The sequence below is a fragment of the Lissotriton helveticus genome, chromosome 9, assembly GCF_964261635.1.
Source record: "Lissotriton helveticus chromosome 9, aLisHel1.1, whole genome shotgun sequence".
NCBI lineage: Eukaryota > Metazoa > Chordata > Amphibia > Caudata > Salamandridae > Lissotriton > Lissotriton helveticus.
Window position 1 is genome coordinate 137,992,895 of NC_136070.1, and position 16,175 is coordinate 138,009,069.

Below are 16,175 nucleotides of genomic sequence, written 5' to 3' on the forward strand. Positions count from 1 at the left end.
CGTCATCAGTCGTGCATCCACCCACACACCTATATTCATCCTTCCGTCCACCCACTGACTCATTCCCTTATTCCCCCTCTCATATGCACAGAAGCACACACAGATAGAGACAAGCCCTTGTTTTGTTGCGAGGCTGCAGACAACACTCGCCGCAGGCTGGTGGGCAAGTCATTCTTTATGCAAAGGCTAGGTGCAACACAGATTTATTTTTATACTGGAGTGATGTATTGTTCAAAGTAAGTGTTCAACAGGCCGGATCAAATGTTGTAATTTTAAACAGGCAAGATCAAATGTTGTAATTAAAGGTGTCATCTTGTTAATTTTTGATCACATTTATATGTTGCATGTAAAGATTAAACTTATTAAAGGAGCCAGAAAGAAAGGAAATTACCTGTCAACCCATCTTTCTAAGTACATCTTTGGCCTAGACGTTGGTGCAATTTAACTTGCGAGCTTAAACAAGCATTTGCAATGCAATAGGTCTGGCATTTACGCAAGTTTAAGCTATTGCTATTGGGGGCAAAGACTCGGTATGTTTTGTTCTCTTACTCTCAGCTTGGCTTCTTTCGTCCTTAAAATAAAACTTAAGTGTTTCTTTTGTTTTTAACAAGGAATCACTTGCTACCCTGTAACATCTCACTTTGACATTGAATATTTTTACAGCACCATAACGTTAAAAACGCTCTCTAGAAAGGGGTCCGTTCTAGCGGTGCACTAATCCAGCATATTTATTATGTGACTGTGTGACCTCTGATCACAGCAGGATTGTTCGAAAATGTTGAGTGTGTTTGCATGCTAATAGGGGATAATCTGCTGCATGGCTAAACTTATAAGATCCCAAAGGCGAGACCTATTGGCTATGCCAATGCTTGTTTCCCTGGTGAAATGGATCCAAAAAATAACACTTTAGCTGCAAATGTCGTCTTTTTCAGACATTTTTCTATTCTAAAGTGCAGCCTAGGGCGGAGAGAAAAAAAAGCTTCAAAATAGGAAAAATAAAAAATAAACACAAAATAAAGCAAGACAAAGTGGTTGCAAAGTGGCCAGATTGGTTTTTCTTCACAACCAAACACATTAGCGCCACTTTACAGAGTTCACCAGTGAAATGCTACTTTCGTTTTCCCCTCTTTCTTTGAACAGCATTGTTTTTCCTGGATGGGAAAGTGCACCATTCCTGGAGGTACTGCAATACCTGGTTGATGCGTAAACTGGAAAAAGTTTAATGCGATCCTTTTCAGCAGCTTTCCTTATTTTAGTTTATAAAATGTGTTCAGGATGTGGTCTTTTTAAACCATACTGTTTACGTTTCTTAAGGATATAAGCAATGGATATTGAAACAGGTACCTTCCAGCCCTGTAGTCACGTTCCTAACTTTTCAGGCATAAACACTTAATGATTTCTGAATTTTAAGTGTAAAAGCGTAAAAGTAACTATGTTTTTCTTGCTTACTATTCACCCTCTCTACTTAATATTTCATTCCCTATGAGTGTTTCCTATTTCCAGGATGTTGTTACTTTTTTTTCCAACCAGCATATTACTCTTGCCTTCCCTCCCTCATAAACTATTTCCAATTTTCTGGTTCTCCAGGGCCGTGAGGTCATACCAATGACAAGAATGTTACGCAAATATCATCACTCACTGCATACAAAAAAAAGTAAAAATCATTGTCATTTAAAAACCAAGAGCTCTAGCTTTCAGAAATGCGAGACCTATTGCATTGCAAATGCTTGTTTTATAAGTTTGCTGTGAGCTCATGGACACGGCACACCAAGCATCTAATTGCAGAGAATCTCATTGTCTTGGACCCTGTGATTTTAGGAGCTGACCGTGGATGATGCCCACATCAAAACCATCAATGCCCTTGCAACAAAACTGGAACGGCAGAACAAGGAGGAAGTCAAGACGGTACATCAGCGACGACAGCAGTTAAATGACAGGTCATTGACTGGTTCTTGGGAGTGTGTTTTGCTGTGATATGTTTGCATCAACTCATGAAGCTTCCTTTGAGAGTGATTGTATCTTAATCCTACTTTGCTGTGGCTTACTGTTGAAATTTGAGGACTCACATTTACTCAAGGTTTGTTAATGGGTCTCATACTTGTAAAAAATACAATTAATTTTTCCAGGTAATGCGATGTATCATATTTGCCTCATAGACTCCAGGATAGACATATTCCCAGGCTAGAAAGATGACCCATGGGGATAAGTGGAGGACATCAGTCCTTGCTGTCACACTTAACCAGAGAATCAAACATGGTTGGAGTCACCACACTCTTACTAATTACCCACAGTATTCACCGTACAAGCTCTTGGTCAAGTTCTAGCCAATGTTTACTCTTATATCCATCCTTATGCGAGAAAGACATATTTATGTGCACATTTTCCCTCTTCACGTGAATGTCCAAATGAAATGACCAGGCTAGACAATGTGTGCAATGACCAACATACTTTTTACCCTATGAAACTTTTGCTGCCTTCTATAAAACATTTTTACAACTAAGATAGTTTTGCCAGAATTGGTGCAATTGACACAGCTCGACAGGGGCGATTTTAATTGACCTTGGGCCATATGTATCAAGCAAATTCGCATTCTCAAAGGCCGAAATTCGCAGAATTTCGGCCTTTGCGAATGCGAATTTGCTACATGGTATGTATTAAGCAAAATCTGGTGTAAAATAAGGAATCGCAAAATTTGCGATTCCTTATTTTGCAATTGCATTTAAGGAATCGCAAATTTTGCGATTCCTTAAATGCAATGTATGAAGCAAAAAAAATTGCAAAATGTCCTTAAGGAATCGCAAATTGCCACCAACTTCAAGTTGCGAATTCCTTGAAAAATGCACATTTTGCATTTTTCAAAGTGCCATGTGACGCACATACATGCCCTTGGGGCATGTATGTGCGCCACATGTGCACCCATGCATATTTCAGGGGTACAACAGGGTGTCCTTTGGACACCCCTGCACCCTTGAAATTATTCTCAATTTGCGATTAGCAAATTGCGAATCGCAAATTGAGAATAATTTCCCATTCATTCCTATGGGCCTCCTGGCCCCTAGAAATGAATGGGAAAGTATTCCTTAATTGCGATTCGCAATTTGCTAATCGCAATTAAGGAGTTTTAAGAAATCGCAAAAAAAAGCGATTTTGTACATACATACCCATTTGCGATTCCCAAATAGCGATTTCTTAAAAATCGCTATTTGAGAATCGCAAATGGGTATCTTGATACATATGGCCCCTTGTGAAGCATTGTTCAATGTTCATATCTGTCGATAGATTAGTACATGATCCCCTAATGGCATTTGCTACATACCTGTTGCATCATAAAATTTTGAAGAAATTGACGAAAGGAGATGAAAGCATAGAGGCTCGTAATGGAAAATAGAAATGACTTATCTTAAAGACTTATCTTGGTTGAGTCTTGAAATTTCTTTTAAGTTCTTGAATTTCATTTATCTTGGTTGAGTCTTCATATTGTATCAAATGAAGTAGTGGTTGAAGAGAGGGCACTGTAGTCTGGCAGTTGTGGATACATTTTGATAAAGTTGAAAGTCTTTAGTTTGATGTGGGTGCAAAGAGGGCTGACTTGACCACCTCGTCGCCAGATTTATGTTGCATCCAGTGAAGACAGGATCAGCTTTGTATGTTAATGAAGATTTATTCATAAGAACAAGTACAGCTCTCAAACTGCCAGAGTGTCACTCTGTCAAGCTCCAGTCTCAACTGAGTAGTCAGAGCCTAAACATTCCAATATTGCTAAGCAACAATGACATAAAAAGGAGAAGCTAAAGGGAGAGGTTAAGGGTTGTACATCTTAAAAGAAAACACCAAATATACAGAATAACATAAGGGCAAATAAACTGAATAAAACTAAAACAAGGGATATAACAATACCCCATTCCACAATGAATTCAGATGGTTATTTTGTTGTTTGCGGAAGTGTATATACAATTTGCACACTATAGAATGCCCTCAAGACCTTGGGACTTGTTTAGCTTCTGTCACTTTTCATCTCTTACAGGATGCCTTGTACTTGTACCAAGAAGCTGCCTGGTAATGCAATCAGTAACAACAGGATGGCATTAGCTACTCATACTCAACTTGGAAACTTTAAAAGTTCCTCACTGGTGTAAATAATTCCCAGCTAACGTATCCACAGAGGAACATTCCGGTATAGAGCTTATTCAGAAAATCCCTTGTGGAAAGCCCTAGACCTATCAGTTAATATAACTTGAATCCTAACTGCTTCGCCATTGTGCTTCAAAATGTGTCAGTTGTCACACGTTTTCCCACAATTCTTGAGGTGAAAAAAATAGAATGGGCACTTGCAAGGAATTTTTGATCAAGGTCCTACAAAAACTTCCGACAAGCCTCCCCATCATTGTGACTAATGTTTCACCATCCCCCTATTCTGCATAACAACAAAGAAAATGGATCAAAATAAACATTCTACAGAAGACATTATACAAATAAACAGCCAAACCGAACAAAAGATATGAAAAAATACAGCAAACTTTTGACAAAAGAATAAAGCCAATAGTGGAGAGACAGGAAAAAGCTGCAGAAGATGTTAGGCAGAAAGTAAAACATGTTTATGGTCCACAGCCAGAGTGATTAACACGCGTCAGTGGGCTTACAGAAGGAACAGTAAAAAAAGGGATGAACTAGGAAGGAAAAATGAAGGGTACAACTGTTGGAAGGCGAGAGTCACGAAGAGTAGTACACATGATAGTAATACACGTGAAAGTAAGGAACTGTCAGATTGGAGAGTGTTGGTAGAGAGTGAGGAAGGGTCAAGATAAGTTTTGGAATGGGAAAGATTTTAGACCAGTGAGACAGGTACTGGAAGGGCAGTGTTAGAGGGATGACATACATTTTGGGTGAGCAGAGTTGTCCAAAGGGTGTACAAGCCAGGGGATGGAAAACAAGGAAAGGTGGGACACATTCTTGTAGAGGGAGACTGGAAAGGCGAAATAAGTGTGAGAGGGAGAAAGTCAGGACGTGTTAGATAAGTCTTTGCAGGGAGAGAGTTAGGAGAGGTGAGATGTGCCGGAGGAAGAGAGAACCAGGAAGAATGCAACAAGTCTTTGCAAGGAAGAGAGCCAGGACTCAAAGTGGGCAAGTGATGAAGTAGGACAGAGGAAGACTGAGAAAAGTATAAGAGGTCATTGGTGTTGGTAGCAAAAGGAGAAGAGGAATGCAGTGAAGAAAGAGCAATTGATAGGTGGAGGATGAAGAAGGGGAGGGTGAGTTAAGGTTCATCGGATGCAACAAGTCTTTAGATTGACAAAGGCCTGAGAAAGGGAGAATAACGAAAATGAAAATAAAATGAGAAGCTTCTGGGGCATTCTGAGAGAGGCAAAGGACTCTGAGCAAATGTTTAGAGGGGTGGCCTCTTGGTGACTGCCATCAGGTGGGAAACACATTATCCCTTTGGAAATTATGTAAGTTAGGAAGATTGTGGCTGCTACTGGTGAGCTTATTTGGAGCAGGCATTCTCTTGAAGAATTCTACTTCCATCTTCACTACAATATCTACTACAAAGAGATCACTCTTCAGACACTGTGAGTCTTGTGGAAAACTGTGACTACATTCTGAACACCCACACAAAAAGTGTATCTACTGCCTTCATCCTGACCATCAGCTGAGAGACTGTAGAATATGCAGGACTTTTCCTCAAAAGACCTTAAGAGACAGAGAAGGATGTTTACTTCTGTGGCTACAGCAGCTCAAAATGAAGGATGACCCACTATCAGATGTTGAGAGTGATTCCTCTCTCAAAACTGTTGCCTCTAAGAAAAGGGCTAGTGAGGCAGAGATGACATCTCCTAACACTAAGGTGCTGAAGAAACACCACTCTTCTAAACGTGAAGACCAGCTTTCCTCATCAAAAGGGATTCCTGCTCTCTCTAAGGGTCAGTCTCCGCCCTCTATGCCTCCGAGATCAAAGTCTCCAGCGTCAAAATCTATGCCTGAAAAATAAAAACTCAGAAAATTGGCATCTCGTCGACGAGCTCGACGTCGATTCCTCCGTCGACGAAGTCCTCCGTCATCATAACTACGACGACGACTGCCACCTTCTCTTCACCTAAACCTGCTGTGGTGATGTAGTCGGCGTCCTCTCCGTCGACGCTTGTATCGGGGACGGTGAGGCCTCATTCATCTACTGCCTCTCTCTCTTCATCGACGCCGAAAAAGAAGAAGCATTCGTTGACGGAGGCCTCTTTGTCGACAAGACCTTTTAAGGATCAGCCGGTTCCATCGACGGTGGCCTCCTCGACGGTTACTTCGCCGATGGTTGCTTCGTCAACGGAAATTAAGCCTTCACAAACAAAGGTTCAGATATGTCCCTTGACAACGGCTGCAGCTTCGTCGGCGGAATATTTAGTTTCACCTCCTGGTTTGATGCCTTTAGTGCCTTTGAAGTCTTCAGCAACTCTTTTGCCATCTTTAGAATCTAAGAAGGTTCCTTTGCTCCAATGTCGACAGTGTTCTATGGACCTTTTACTGCCAATTCAAGGATCTCCAAATCTTCCAGTGCAACTGTTTGATTATGGGGCGGATGAGGAGGATTCAGAGGAGGATGATAGGTTTTGGGCTGCTCGTAGTGCTTCGGAGCTTCTCATCAAGTGCCAGGATATAGAAGATGATCAAGAATATGATTATTACTTAGAGCCAAATATTCAATCACAGCCTGAACATTTTACTGCACCGATGCCTATGTCACTCATTTCTAATTTGCAACATATCCTTGATGACTATTATCGCCATTTTCCTCCTTCAGAGCCAGCTTCATCAATGCCTATTCCTCCGCCTTCCTCCATCATTGGGCCGCCACCTCCTGTTTCTCTGGTGGCATCAACATCTCAAAACATAGAGGACACACATACCACAGATGAGGAAAGAGAAGAAGGGGAGTTAGATGATAGATCCCGATTCTCTGAGTGGGACAATTACCAAATCCAAACTCCGTCGCCTACCACTCCAACTCCTGTTGACTCTCCACCTGTTGTTTTAGGTGGATTTCATGTCCCTATGGGCAGAGCGGCCAAGAGATTCCATCTCCCTATGGTCTCCAAGGACGAGGACTGTTTTTTATATGATTTCAAAAATCAGCCACAGAAACAGGTGCGAGCTATACCTATAATTGATTTCATCTGGCAGGAGGGTTTGAAGGTCATGAAAACCACTGCCTCCATTCCTGCAGTCCTACCATGCCTAGATAAGAAACTCAAGGTGCCAGACAATTCACCAGCCTGTCTAATTGGTCAACCGAAGACGGATTCAGTTATTCTCAGGCGGCACAACGTCTTGCCAGTAATCCCTTGTCTCCTTTGTTGGCTCGTCCTGATCGTGAGTGCAGACGCCTTGACTTCATTGGGAAGAAATTCTCCACCATGGCGGCAACTACTGTCCGGGCGGCTAACTCCTGTGCCATCCTAGGCCGCTATAATAGGCAAATGTGGTCGTACATTTCCCCCTTTATTGACATGTTGCCTGAAGCCTCTAAAATGGAAGCTTTGAAGATTCTCCAGGAGAGTGAGCAGATCACTGCTGAGATCATTGACTGCACAGCGGATGTCTCTTCCATGGGGTTTCGCCAACTAGCAGGAGCGGCAGTCCTCCGAAGGCAGGGCTGGTTAAGAGCTACTTCTTTTCGGCAGAAAGTACAAACAAAAATTATTGATATGCCTTATGACAGCGAATCATTTTTCGGGCAGCACATTGACGACGCCCTCCAGGCAATTAAAAAGGACACCAACAACGCACGTGCTCTTGGCACATTACAATTTAAGAAGCAGCCTTTTTGTGGTATGAGGTGGTGTGGCTCCTCCTATTCCTTTCAAGGAGGCTACAATCTAAACAGGCAGTACCAGTCCTATCAGGGACAACAACGTTACTCTTCCTCCCAGCAACAGCGGTCTTTTCGTCAACCACCAGCTGGATGTATGACATTACAACGCATGCTTTTACATCGTATGCTTTTACAACGAGGTTTTTACAACGCATACCATTACAATGCATAGTGCTTTTAGGCGCTGGATAGTGAATTGTTTAATTTACTATTCCAACTCCAGTCCCCGTGGATAGTAGGGAAGGTGTTGGATAGTACATTAAACACATTCCCTATCCTAGAGCGCCCCCCAGCGCAATGCGTTGTAATGGTTTGCGTTGTAAAAGTTGCGTCGTAAAGGCACTGCGTGGTAAAAGTTGAGTTGTAAAGGTTGTTTCCCCCACCAGCTGCCTCTTATAAGCAGTACAGATGAAAATCTTCCTACAGAGGTAGATTCCTAAAAAAACAGGGACAGCTGCCACCTGCCAACCACTCTACCCATCAATCCAACCAAAGTTGGAGGTCGAATCTCCCATTTCTTCTCAAATTGGTCTGTCATTACTACAGATCGATGGGTTTTGGACATAGTGTCACACCCTAGAATTTGTAAAATGTCCCCCAAATTCTCCTCCCAGAGGTTCTCCTCCTGCCCACCTGAAAGAACTTTTAGGCCAAATTAAAGTCATGTTAAAAAAAAGGAGCGATCGAAGTGGTTCCAAACTTACAAAGGGGTGCAGGTTTCTGTTTCTTCCTCTTCAAGAAAAAATCGGGGGAGTGGCGCCCCATTCTGGACCTTCGTTCCCTCAATAAGTTCCTTAAGAAGCAATCATTTTGGATGTTGTCTCTCCAAGAAGTACTTCAATTACTGTTTCAAGGGATTACATGACAACACTGGACTTTCATGATGACTATTTTCATGTCCCCATTCTACCAAGACACAGAAAATTCCTGCGCTTCAGAGTGGCTGGCAGAGACTTCCAATTCAAGGTCCTTCCGTTTGGCCTCTGCTCTGCGCCCCGAGTGTTCACCAAGGTCTTGGCACCGGTGGCAGCACACGTTCGTCAAGCGGGTGTCCACATTCTTCCTTACCTCGACGACTGCCTTATAAAGGCGCAGTCGTTTACAGTGGCAACCAGACACACTCAAACATGCCGATCTCCGTTTCAGCCTCTAGGTCTGTCCATAAATCTGAAGAAGTTGCACTTCACCCTTTCTCAGGTTCGGACTTTCTTGGGAGTTATGATAAACACTCAGAAGGCAAAAATCAAATGAAAGATAACAACGAATTTCCAAACTGGCATCTCTTCTACGCGCAAGAAAGTCCATTTCTGTTCGAAAGTTCAAGTCGCTTCTGGGAATGCTATCTTCCTGCATCCCTCGAATTCCCAACTGTTGCCTCAAGATAAGACCCTTGCAGGAGGAAATCAACAAACATTGGCAACAGGTCTCAGGGTCCTTCGACGATGTAATCACCATCACATCTCGGATGCAAAAAGGGTTGCTATGGTGGACTCACATGCCAAACATCCCGGCAGACCGCTCCTTTGTAGTGGACGCTCCAAATTTCATCCTTACAACAGACACTTCCATCGAGGGTTGAGGGGCGCATCTTTAGGGCCTCACAGTCAAGGGAAAAAGGGATGCACATCAACAAACTTGACTGCTGCGACCAGATTCGACTCTCGGCCAGAATTGGAGACGATTCATTCCCCCATCGTGTGACTCGTGCGACAGTTTGAAGATAATTGATTTATGTATCGCCGAAGTGGACGTTCCGACGCCACCTGACGGCTATTGCCCTTCCTGGACCACTCATCACTCCAGGAATACACTGTCCTCCACGTGCCACCCGGATCGGGACCAACTCGAGCTTGACTGCATTTGAAATCTTCTACATTGGTCCGATAATCTTTGATCCACGCACTGTATCCAGCCCACTATGTCCTGAAGATGATCCCCATTCATACGGATCGAAACGCCGTCGACCCAACAGCCAGACTCCAGGCGCCCCTCCACATTGGTTCTCCTTAAAAAACACTGAACTGTGAAACTAGAATTGAATTGGAAACCTTTGTGTACTTTCACTGTATATATTTGCACCTTGCACCTTGCGCCGTTCACGCTGTATTTTCTGTCACTTGCGCTGCCGTAGTGTCACAACTCACTGCACTCGTGCACCTTGTACTACCCTATGGGCTGATATTTGTCAATTGTTTAATTGTTCACACAGTGCTGCAACGAATTGTGTTTATCTGCCCCCATCCTTTAATTTTCCTTTGAATATAAAATATTGCTCTTTAGCATTATTATGAACGAAATAACTGACTCCTTGATTTTTGTAGGATAATACTGTATAGATATCCTTATCAAGTACTGTTTAGTAACGTGTTCAATAATACCAGTTGGGATATTGTTTTGTATATAACTCCTTAAACCCCAATCCCAATAGGTTGATGGGTTCATACTCCTGTTTCTCCACATATACATCAACAAACTTGGCACATAAACCTCTTGGAACTACTGGCATTATTCCCAGCGCTGAAATCCTTTTGCACCCTCCTTCAGGTAGCATCAGTGTTGATCCGGACGGACAACACAGCAAGCATGCATTATGTCAACAAAAAGGGAGGCACGAGGTCTACTTTGCTGTCCCTACAAGCTCAGCAGATTTGGAATTGGGCGATTAAACATCAAATAACTTTAACAGCAGTTCATGTTCCAGGAGTGTCCAACATTATAGTGGACTCCCTGAGCAGATCAATCTCATTCAACCACGAGTGGGAACTTCATCAACCAATGCTAGACCACATCTTTCAGCTAGATTCTTCCGCTGCTCAAGAAGCCGTCTTTAGACCCTTCAGTGCCTGAGAACTACCGTCCTATCTCGCTGCTACCAAGTTTGGCGAAAGTTTGTGAGAAGGCCGTCACCTTCCAACTCACCAAGTTTGTTGAGGAGACAAAAGGGCTTCATCCGGCCCAGTTGGGCTTCCGTGCTGCTCACAGCACGGAATCCGCCTTGTTGGAGGTTGCAGAGGCAATTCGGGAGTGTCTGGATGCCCGCGGGAGAGCAGCATTGGTTATGCTTAATCTCTCTGCGGCATTCGACACCGTCCCTCATGCCTTGCTCCTCAATCGCCTCTCTGACATAGGCATTGCGGGCAAGGCTTTGCACTGGATTAATTCCTTCCTTGAGGGCCGGCAGCAGCAAGTCTGGCTTCCCCCGAGTGCCTCTGCGTCCCTGCCGGTGTCCACGGGAGTGCCACAGGGTTCATCACTTAGCCCCCTCCTTTTTAACATCTATGTGACTCCGCTTGTGTATTTTGCGGAGTCACTGGGGGCTAAGGTTATGGCTTACGCCAATGATACCCAGCTGTTGTTTACCTGGCACAAGGTGGATGATTCTGTTGGGATTGCCCAACACTGCTTATCCTCTGTTTTTCACTGGCTGGCCAATGCTCAGCTGAAATGTAATGAAGGGAAGTCTGAGGTGCTGTTGTTTGGCTCCTTTCCTTCGGATTTCAGAGAGAGGCTTTGGCCTCTGGGTTTTCCTCGGCCCTCGAAAAGAATTGGCGCCGTGAAAAATCTCTGCGTCTGGTTCGATCAAAACCTGAACTTTGTGACGCATGTGAAGAAATTGGCCGGCACTTGTTTCGGCATACTTAAGAGCTTGAGGACGTTTCTTCCCCTCTTGCCGAGTTCTGCCAGAGAAACAGTGTTGAGTGCGCTAATCTTGTCCCGCTTGGACTACGCCAATGCCCTCCTGGTTGGCTGCTCGGGTCCCTGGTCAAAAAATTGCAGGTGGTGCAGAACTCTGCGGCCAGACTTCTTATGGGTCTATCTCCCAGAGATAGTGTACGGTCACATCTGCATGCCCTGCACTGGCTGCCAGTTAAATCACGCCTGAAATTCAAAATGCTGACTATTTCTCATCGGGCCCTGTATGGTACCGGCCCCTTATACCTACAAAAGAGATTCGCCTTCTATGTGCCAGGGCGACTCCTTCGGTCTTCCGCCCAATGGCTGATGCAGACCCCGAAGTTCAAGCGTCAGCGTCTCGGTGGCAATTCCTTTGTGCGCAGGGCTGGCCTGGCCTGGAATTTGCTGCCCTTAGCCTTGCGGACCATTCAAGACCCATTGATCTTCAAAAAGAAACTCAAGACTTTGCTGTTTTAATCAGACAATCTGACATTTCTTTCTTTCAGGAGCTAGCGCCGGGACACTTTAAGTAGCTGTGCGCTTTATAAATTCAACATAACATAACATAACTTTGTGGACACCCCAATCTGGATTTATTTGCAACGAGGCGAAACCGCAAATGCCCATTCTACGCAAGTTAGCTTCCCTAACCAGAGTCGTTTAGGAATGCCATTTTGATGTACTGGTCAAAAATCTATGCATATGCTTTTCCACCGATTCCTCTAGTCCCAAGGGTGCTTCAGAAAATGCGGAGAAAACTATGTTGCATCCTTCTTCTAGCCCCCAGATGGCCTTGCCAGATTTGGTTTTCAGAACTCCCCCTCCTGTCGCAGAGCGATCCGACTGCAATTGGTCCAGTCCTGGATCTTCTGACAACAAACCAGGGACAGGTCTGCCATACGGATCCAACACCTCTGAGATTGGCAGCCTGGTGCCTGAACACTATGAGTTTGCCAACTTAGTGATCCCTTCGAACTGCAGGGAGGTCCTTGCTAACACCAGGGCACCCTCCACTATCAAAACCTACAAACTTAAGTGGAAACGGTTATGTCTGTGTGAAGCTTCAAATGTTTACCCGGTTCATTCTACGCCGGAGCAACTTTTGCCTTTTTTCTTACAATTGGCAAGATCTGGGCTCTCTCACTCTACCCCTAAGGTTTTTCTTGCCGCAATTTCCAGATTTCGACAGGATGGTTCCAACTCTCTTTATTCTTCAAGAATAATACAACAATTTGTCAAGGGCTTATTTTGAATGTTCCCACCAATTTGACGTCCACCTCCGTCTTGGCATCTGAACGTTGTGTTGGCTCAACTCATGAAGTCCCTATTTGAGCCCATTCACAAGGCTGATCTCAAATTAATCTCTTGGAAGACTTCTTTGCTTTTAGCTCTTACTTCTGCTCGACAAATCAGCGACATACAGGCTTTTACTGTTAAACCGCCTTTTCTTCAATTCACCAAAGATTCAGTGGTGCTCCGCACTAACCCGGCATTTATCCCTAAAGTGCCTTCTGATTTCCACTTAAATGAACTGGTCCTCTTAAATACTTTCTTTCCTAATCCAGTCGCCGGCGGAAAAGACTTTACACTCCATAGAAGTTAAAAGGTGTTTAAAATTTTATCTGAAAAAAAGATCAACTGTTTGTAGCTTACGAAAGAATGCGTAAAGGACAACCAGTAACCAAACAGACTATTTCACGTTGGATATCTTGTACAATTTCCTTTTGTCATCAACAAGCGGGAAAGACACTTCAAACAGCCGTCAATGCACACTCTACCAGAGCAGTCTCCTCTTCTGCTGCACTTTTTAATGGAGTGCCTCTTCAACAAATTTATGGAGCAGCAACAAGGTCCAGCAGACACACCTTTACCAAGCACTACTGTCTGGAAGCTGCATACAATGCGGACACAGCCGTGGGGCAAGCAGTGCTACGTAATCTTTTTAAATAGTGTGAGCCTCTGTTTTCTTCCCTCCTCCTACACAGAATGTATATGTATATATGTATATATGATATATATATATATATATATATAAGTTCTACACCTCCTCCGAGGTTGCCGGGACTCCAGGACAGCGGTGCACCCCAGGGTCGGAGGTTGCCCTGTCTTTCAATAAACAGTTTCCCAAAGCAGAAACAAGTGCTGATACACTCCACTCCAAAGACGTTTCACCACTCCAAGATTATGTTTGCAAAAAAACGGGTTTATTCAATGCATGATTTCAGCATGGTATATCAAAATGATGTTATATCATTTTGATATACCATGCTGAAATCATGCATTGAATAAACCCGTTTTTTTGCAAACATAATCTTGGAGTGGTGAAACGTCTTTGGAGTGGAGTGCATCAGCACTTGTTTGTGCTTTGGGAAACTGTTTATATATATGTATATATATATATATCTATATATATATAGATATATATATATATGTATATGTGCAAAAAAGGGTTTTGTTTTGATATATATTGAATGAAAGAACTCCAAAAAACCTCCGGCAAGCAGCACAGCAACACCGGCGAAGAAGGAGACGGACCACAGGCTCAGGTACGATGATTTATTCTTGCACAACAGAAAACAGCTACGCGTTTCAGGCTATGAGAACCCTTGTTCACACTGCAAGTCAATAAAGTTTGTCGCTTTTTTATATGCATAGTTGTGCTCACCCTCATTAGTGACATCATTAATCACATGATCATAAAAAGTGAAAACGTACTTAATTTTGTTTCTCACTTACATTTTTTTCTCTTTCCGAATAATTCATTATTTATAATACAAATTATCAATAATTTTATCTCAATGCATAAAATGCAATAATGAAACATTACATCTATTTGTGTATTTTTTCAATGTTACCCAAGAACTATTTCACTGACATTCTATCTGTATAAATACATTTAGAGAAAAAAAAAAGGATAACTCATTTGTACACATCCTAATCACCTTGGTTTTTGTGTACCAAGGTAAAAATGTAATTTGTGCAAATAGTATTATATGATCAAATTAGTGCAAAACTAGCAAAGCAGCAACTGATTTTAAAAGTGCAGAAAACTGTGGAAATTCTGTGCAAAGAAGAAGCATTTATAAAGTGCACAAAACTGTCCGATTCAAGAAGCGTATCAATATTTATAACAATATTTCATATCAGAGCCCTGAGATGGATTTGCTAAAATCATATAAATAACCTTCCAAAATTCATCATAACAGTATAAAAAGTGCTAAAAAGAGATGATATTATAAATAGAATCAATATAAATATATACAAAGTTATAAAAAAGTGCATTTTCATCTTATATACAAACTGTATCAAAAAGCGTAAAATTCATAAAGGCCCGGTATTTTAAATATTCTCCAATTATCAGACTGTATAGTAGGACATATAATCTTTTGGCATTTCCTGCTCATCTATGTATATATGTATATACACACATTATTTATGTTTCCTCAATATTAGGGAACCTATATATTGGGAACTTGTTTGTTAGAAAAAATGTATTATGCATATATATTCTAAAAACGTCAGGTCTGATCTAGATAATAAACAGATAGAGATTTTAAAAATAGATTGTTGTAAAATGAGAAGCAGTTTGTAGGAATTGCACAAATCAGATTGTTACAGAAAATTGTGCATTTCTTCTGTGTTGTTTAATCCATTTGGCCATTTGCTATCAAATTCTAAAATCATTTTGGTCTCAAGTTGTCTTAACAAGCGCTCACGATTCCCTCCTCTTCTCAGTTTGGGGATAGCTCCAACTACGAAGTATTTTAAACAGGCCACATCGTTGTTATGAACATTCTTAAAATGCCGGGCCACCGGGTAAGCTGGATGTTGTAGTATTCTGACATGCACCTGTAGCTTAGTACTTCCAATATAATTCAAGCCACAGGTGCATGTCAGAACGTACACAGCAAATTTTGTTTTGCAATTGAAGTTACCTCTAATGGGCACCTCGCGTGTACTATATGGTGTGGAGTAATGAGTCGCATTGAGACCAAATTTACATGCTCGGCAGCTTGTGCATTTCCGAAATCCGTTAATAGACTGTAACCAGGATAATTTTTGTCTCATTTCCTGTGCTGCCTTGTCCAAGACAGACCCCATATTTCTGGCTCATTAAATGTAATTGCAGGATTCTCAGGAAGTCTGCAATTGAGCACTGTATCAGATAGGACAATAGGACAATTTTTCTTTACAATAGCTTTTAGTTTTCTTTCCTCACTGCTAAAGGTAGTCATTAGCCGTGGGCATTCATTAGAAGTGTTGGAATTAGCTATAGCATCAGGTGTTTCTGTTGTGATATCTACCACACTGCTCATTTTAAATAAGCTATCTCTAGATCTAAGTTTAGCTTTTTTTTTTTTTTTTTGTAAAACTTTTTATTAAATTCAAAACTTACATAAACAGAAAAAGAAAACAAAACACAAGGCAGTACATTACAGATGTGTCGCTTCGGTGTCGGGGGAGGGAGTACACATGCAGTCCAATCGGCAGATTCATACAGTGAGGAAAAGGGGGTGGAGGAGACCAGGAACAGGCAAAAACGTCTAATTAATCGTGGAGGAAACTATAGGTTGGGAGGAAGACAGGTCAGTTTCAAAATCTGTGGGAGGGGGGGTACATATATCACCACGGTATGTGTTCC

The 16,175-nt window shown here is 42.3% G+C and overlaps 1 protein-coding gene across 2 annotated transcripts in view; it reads left to right on the forward strand.

The window, feature by feature from the left end:
- The window catches only part of SPTBN5 (spectrin beta, non-erythrocytic 5), a 2,054,098-nt gene that overhangs the window by 1,319,108 nt on the left and 718,815 nt on the right, over positions 1-16,175 (forward strand). For both annotated transcript variants that reach the window (XM_078659643.1, XM_078659644.1), the window contains exon 42: positions 1,819-1,937. In XM_078659643.1, the coding sequence (XP_078515769.1) occupies positions 1,819-1,937 (119 nt within the window). The remainder of the gene's footprint in view (positions 1-1,818; positions 1,938-16,175) is intronic.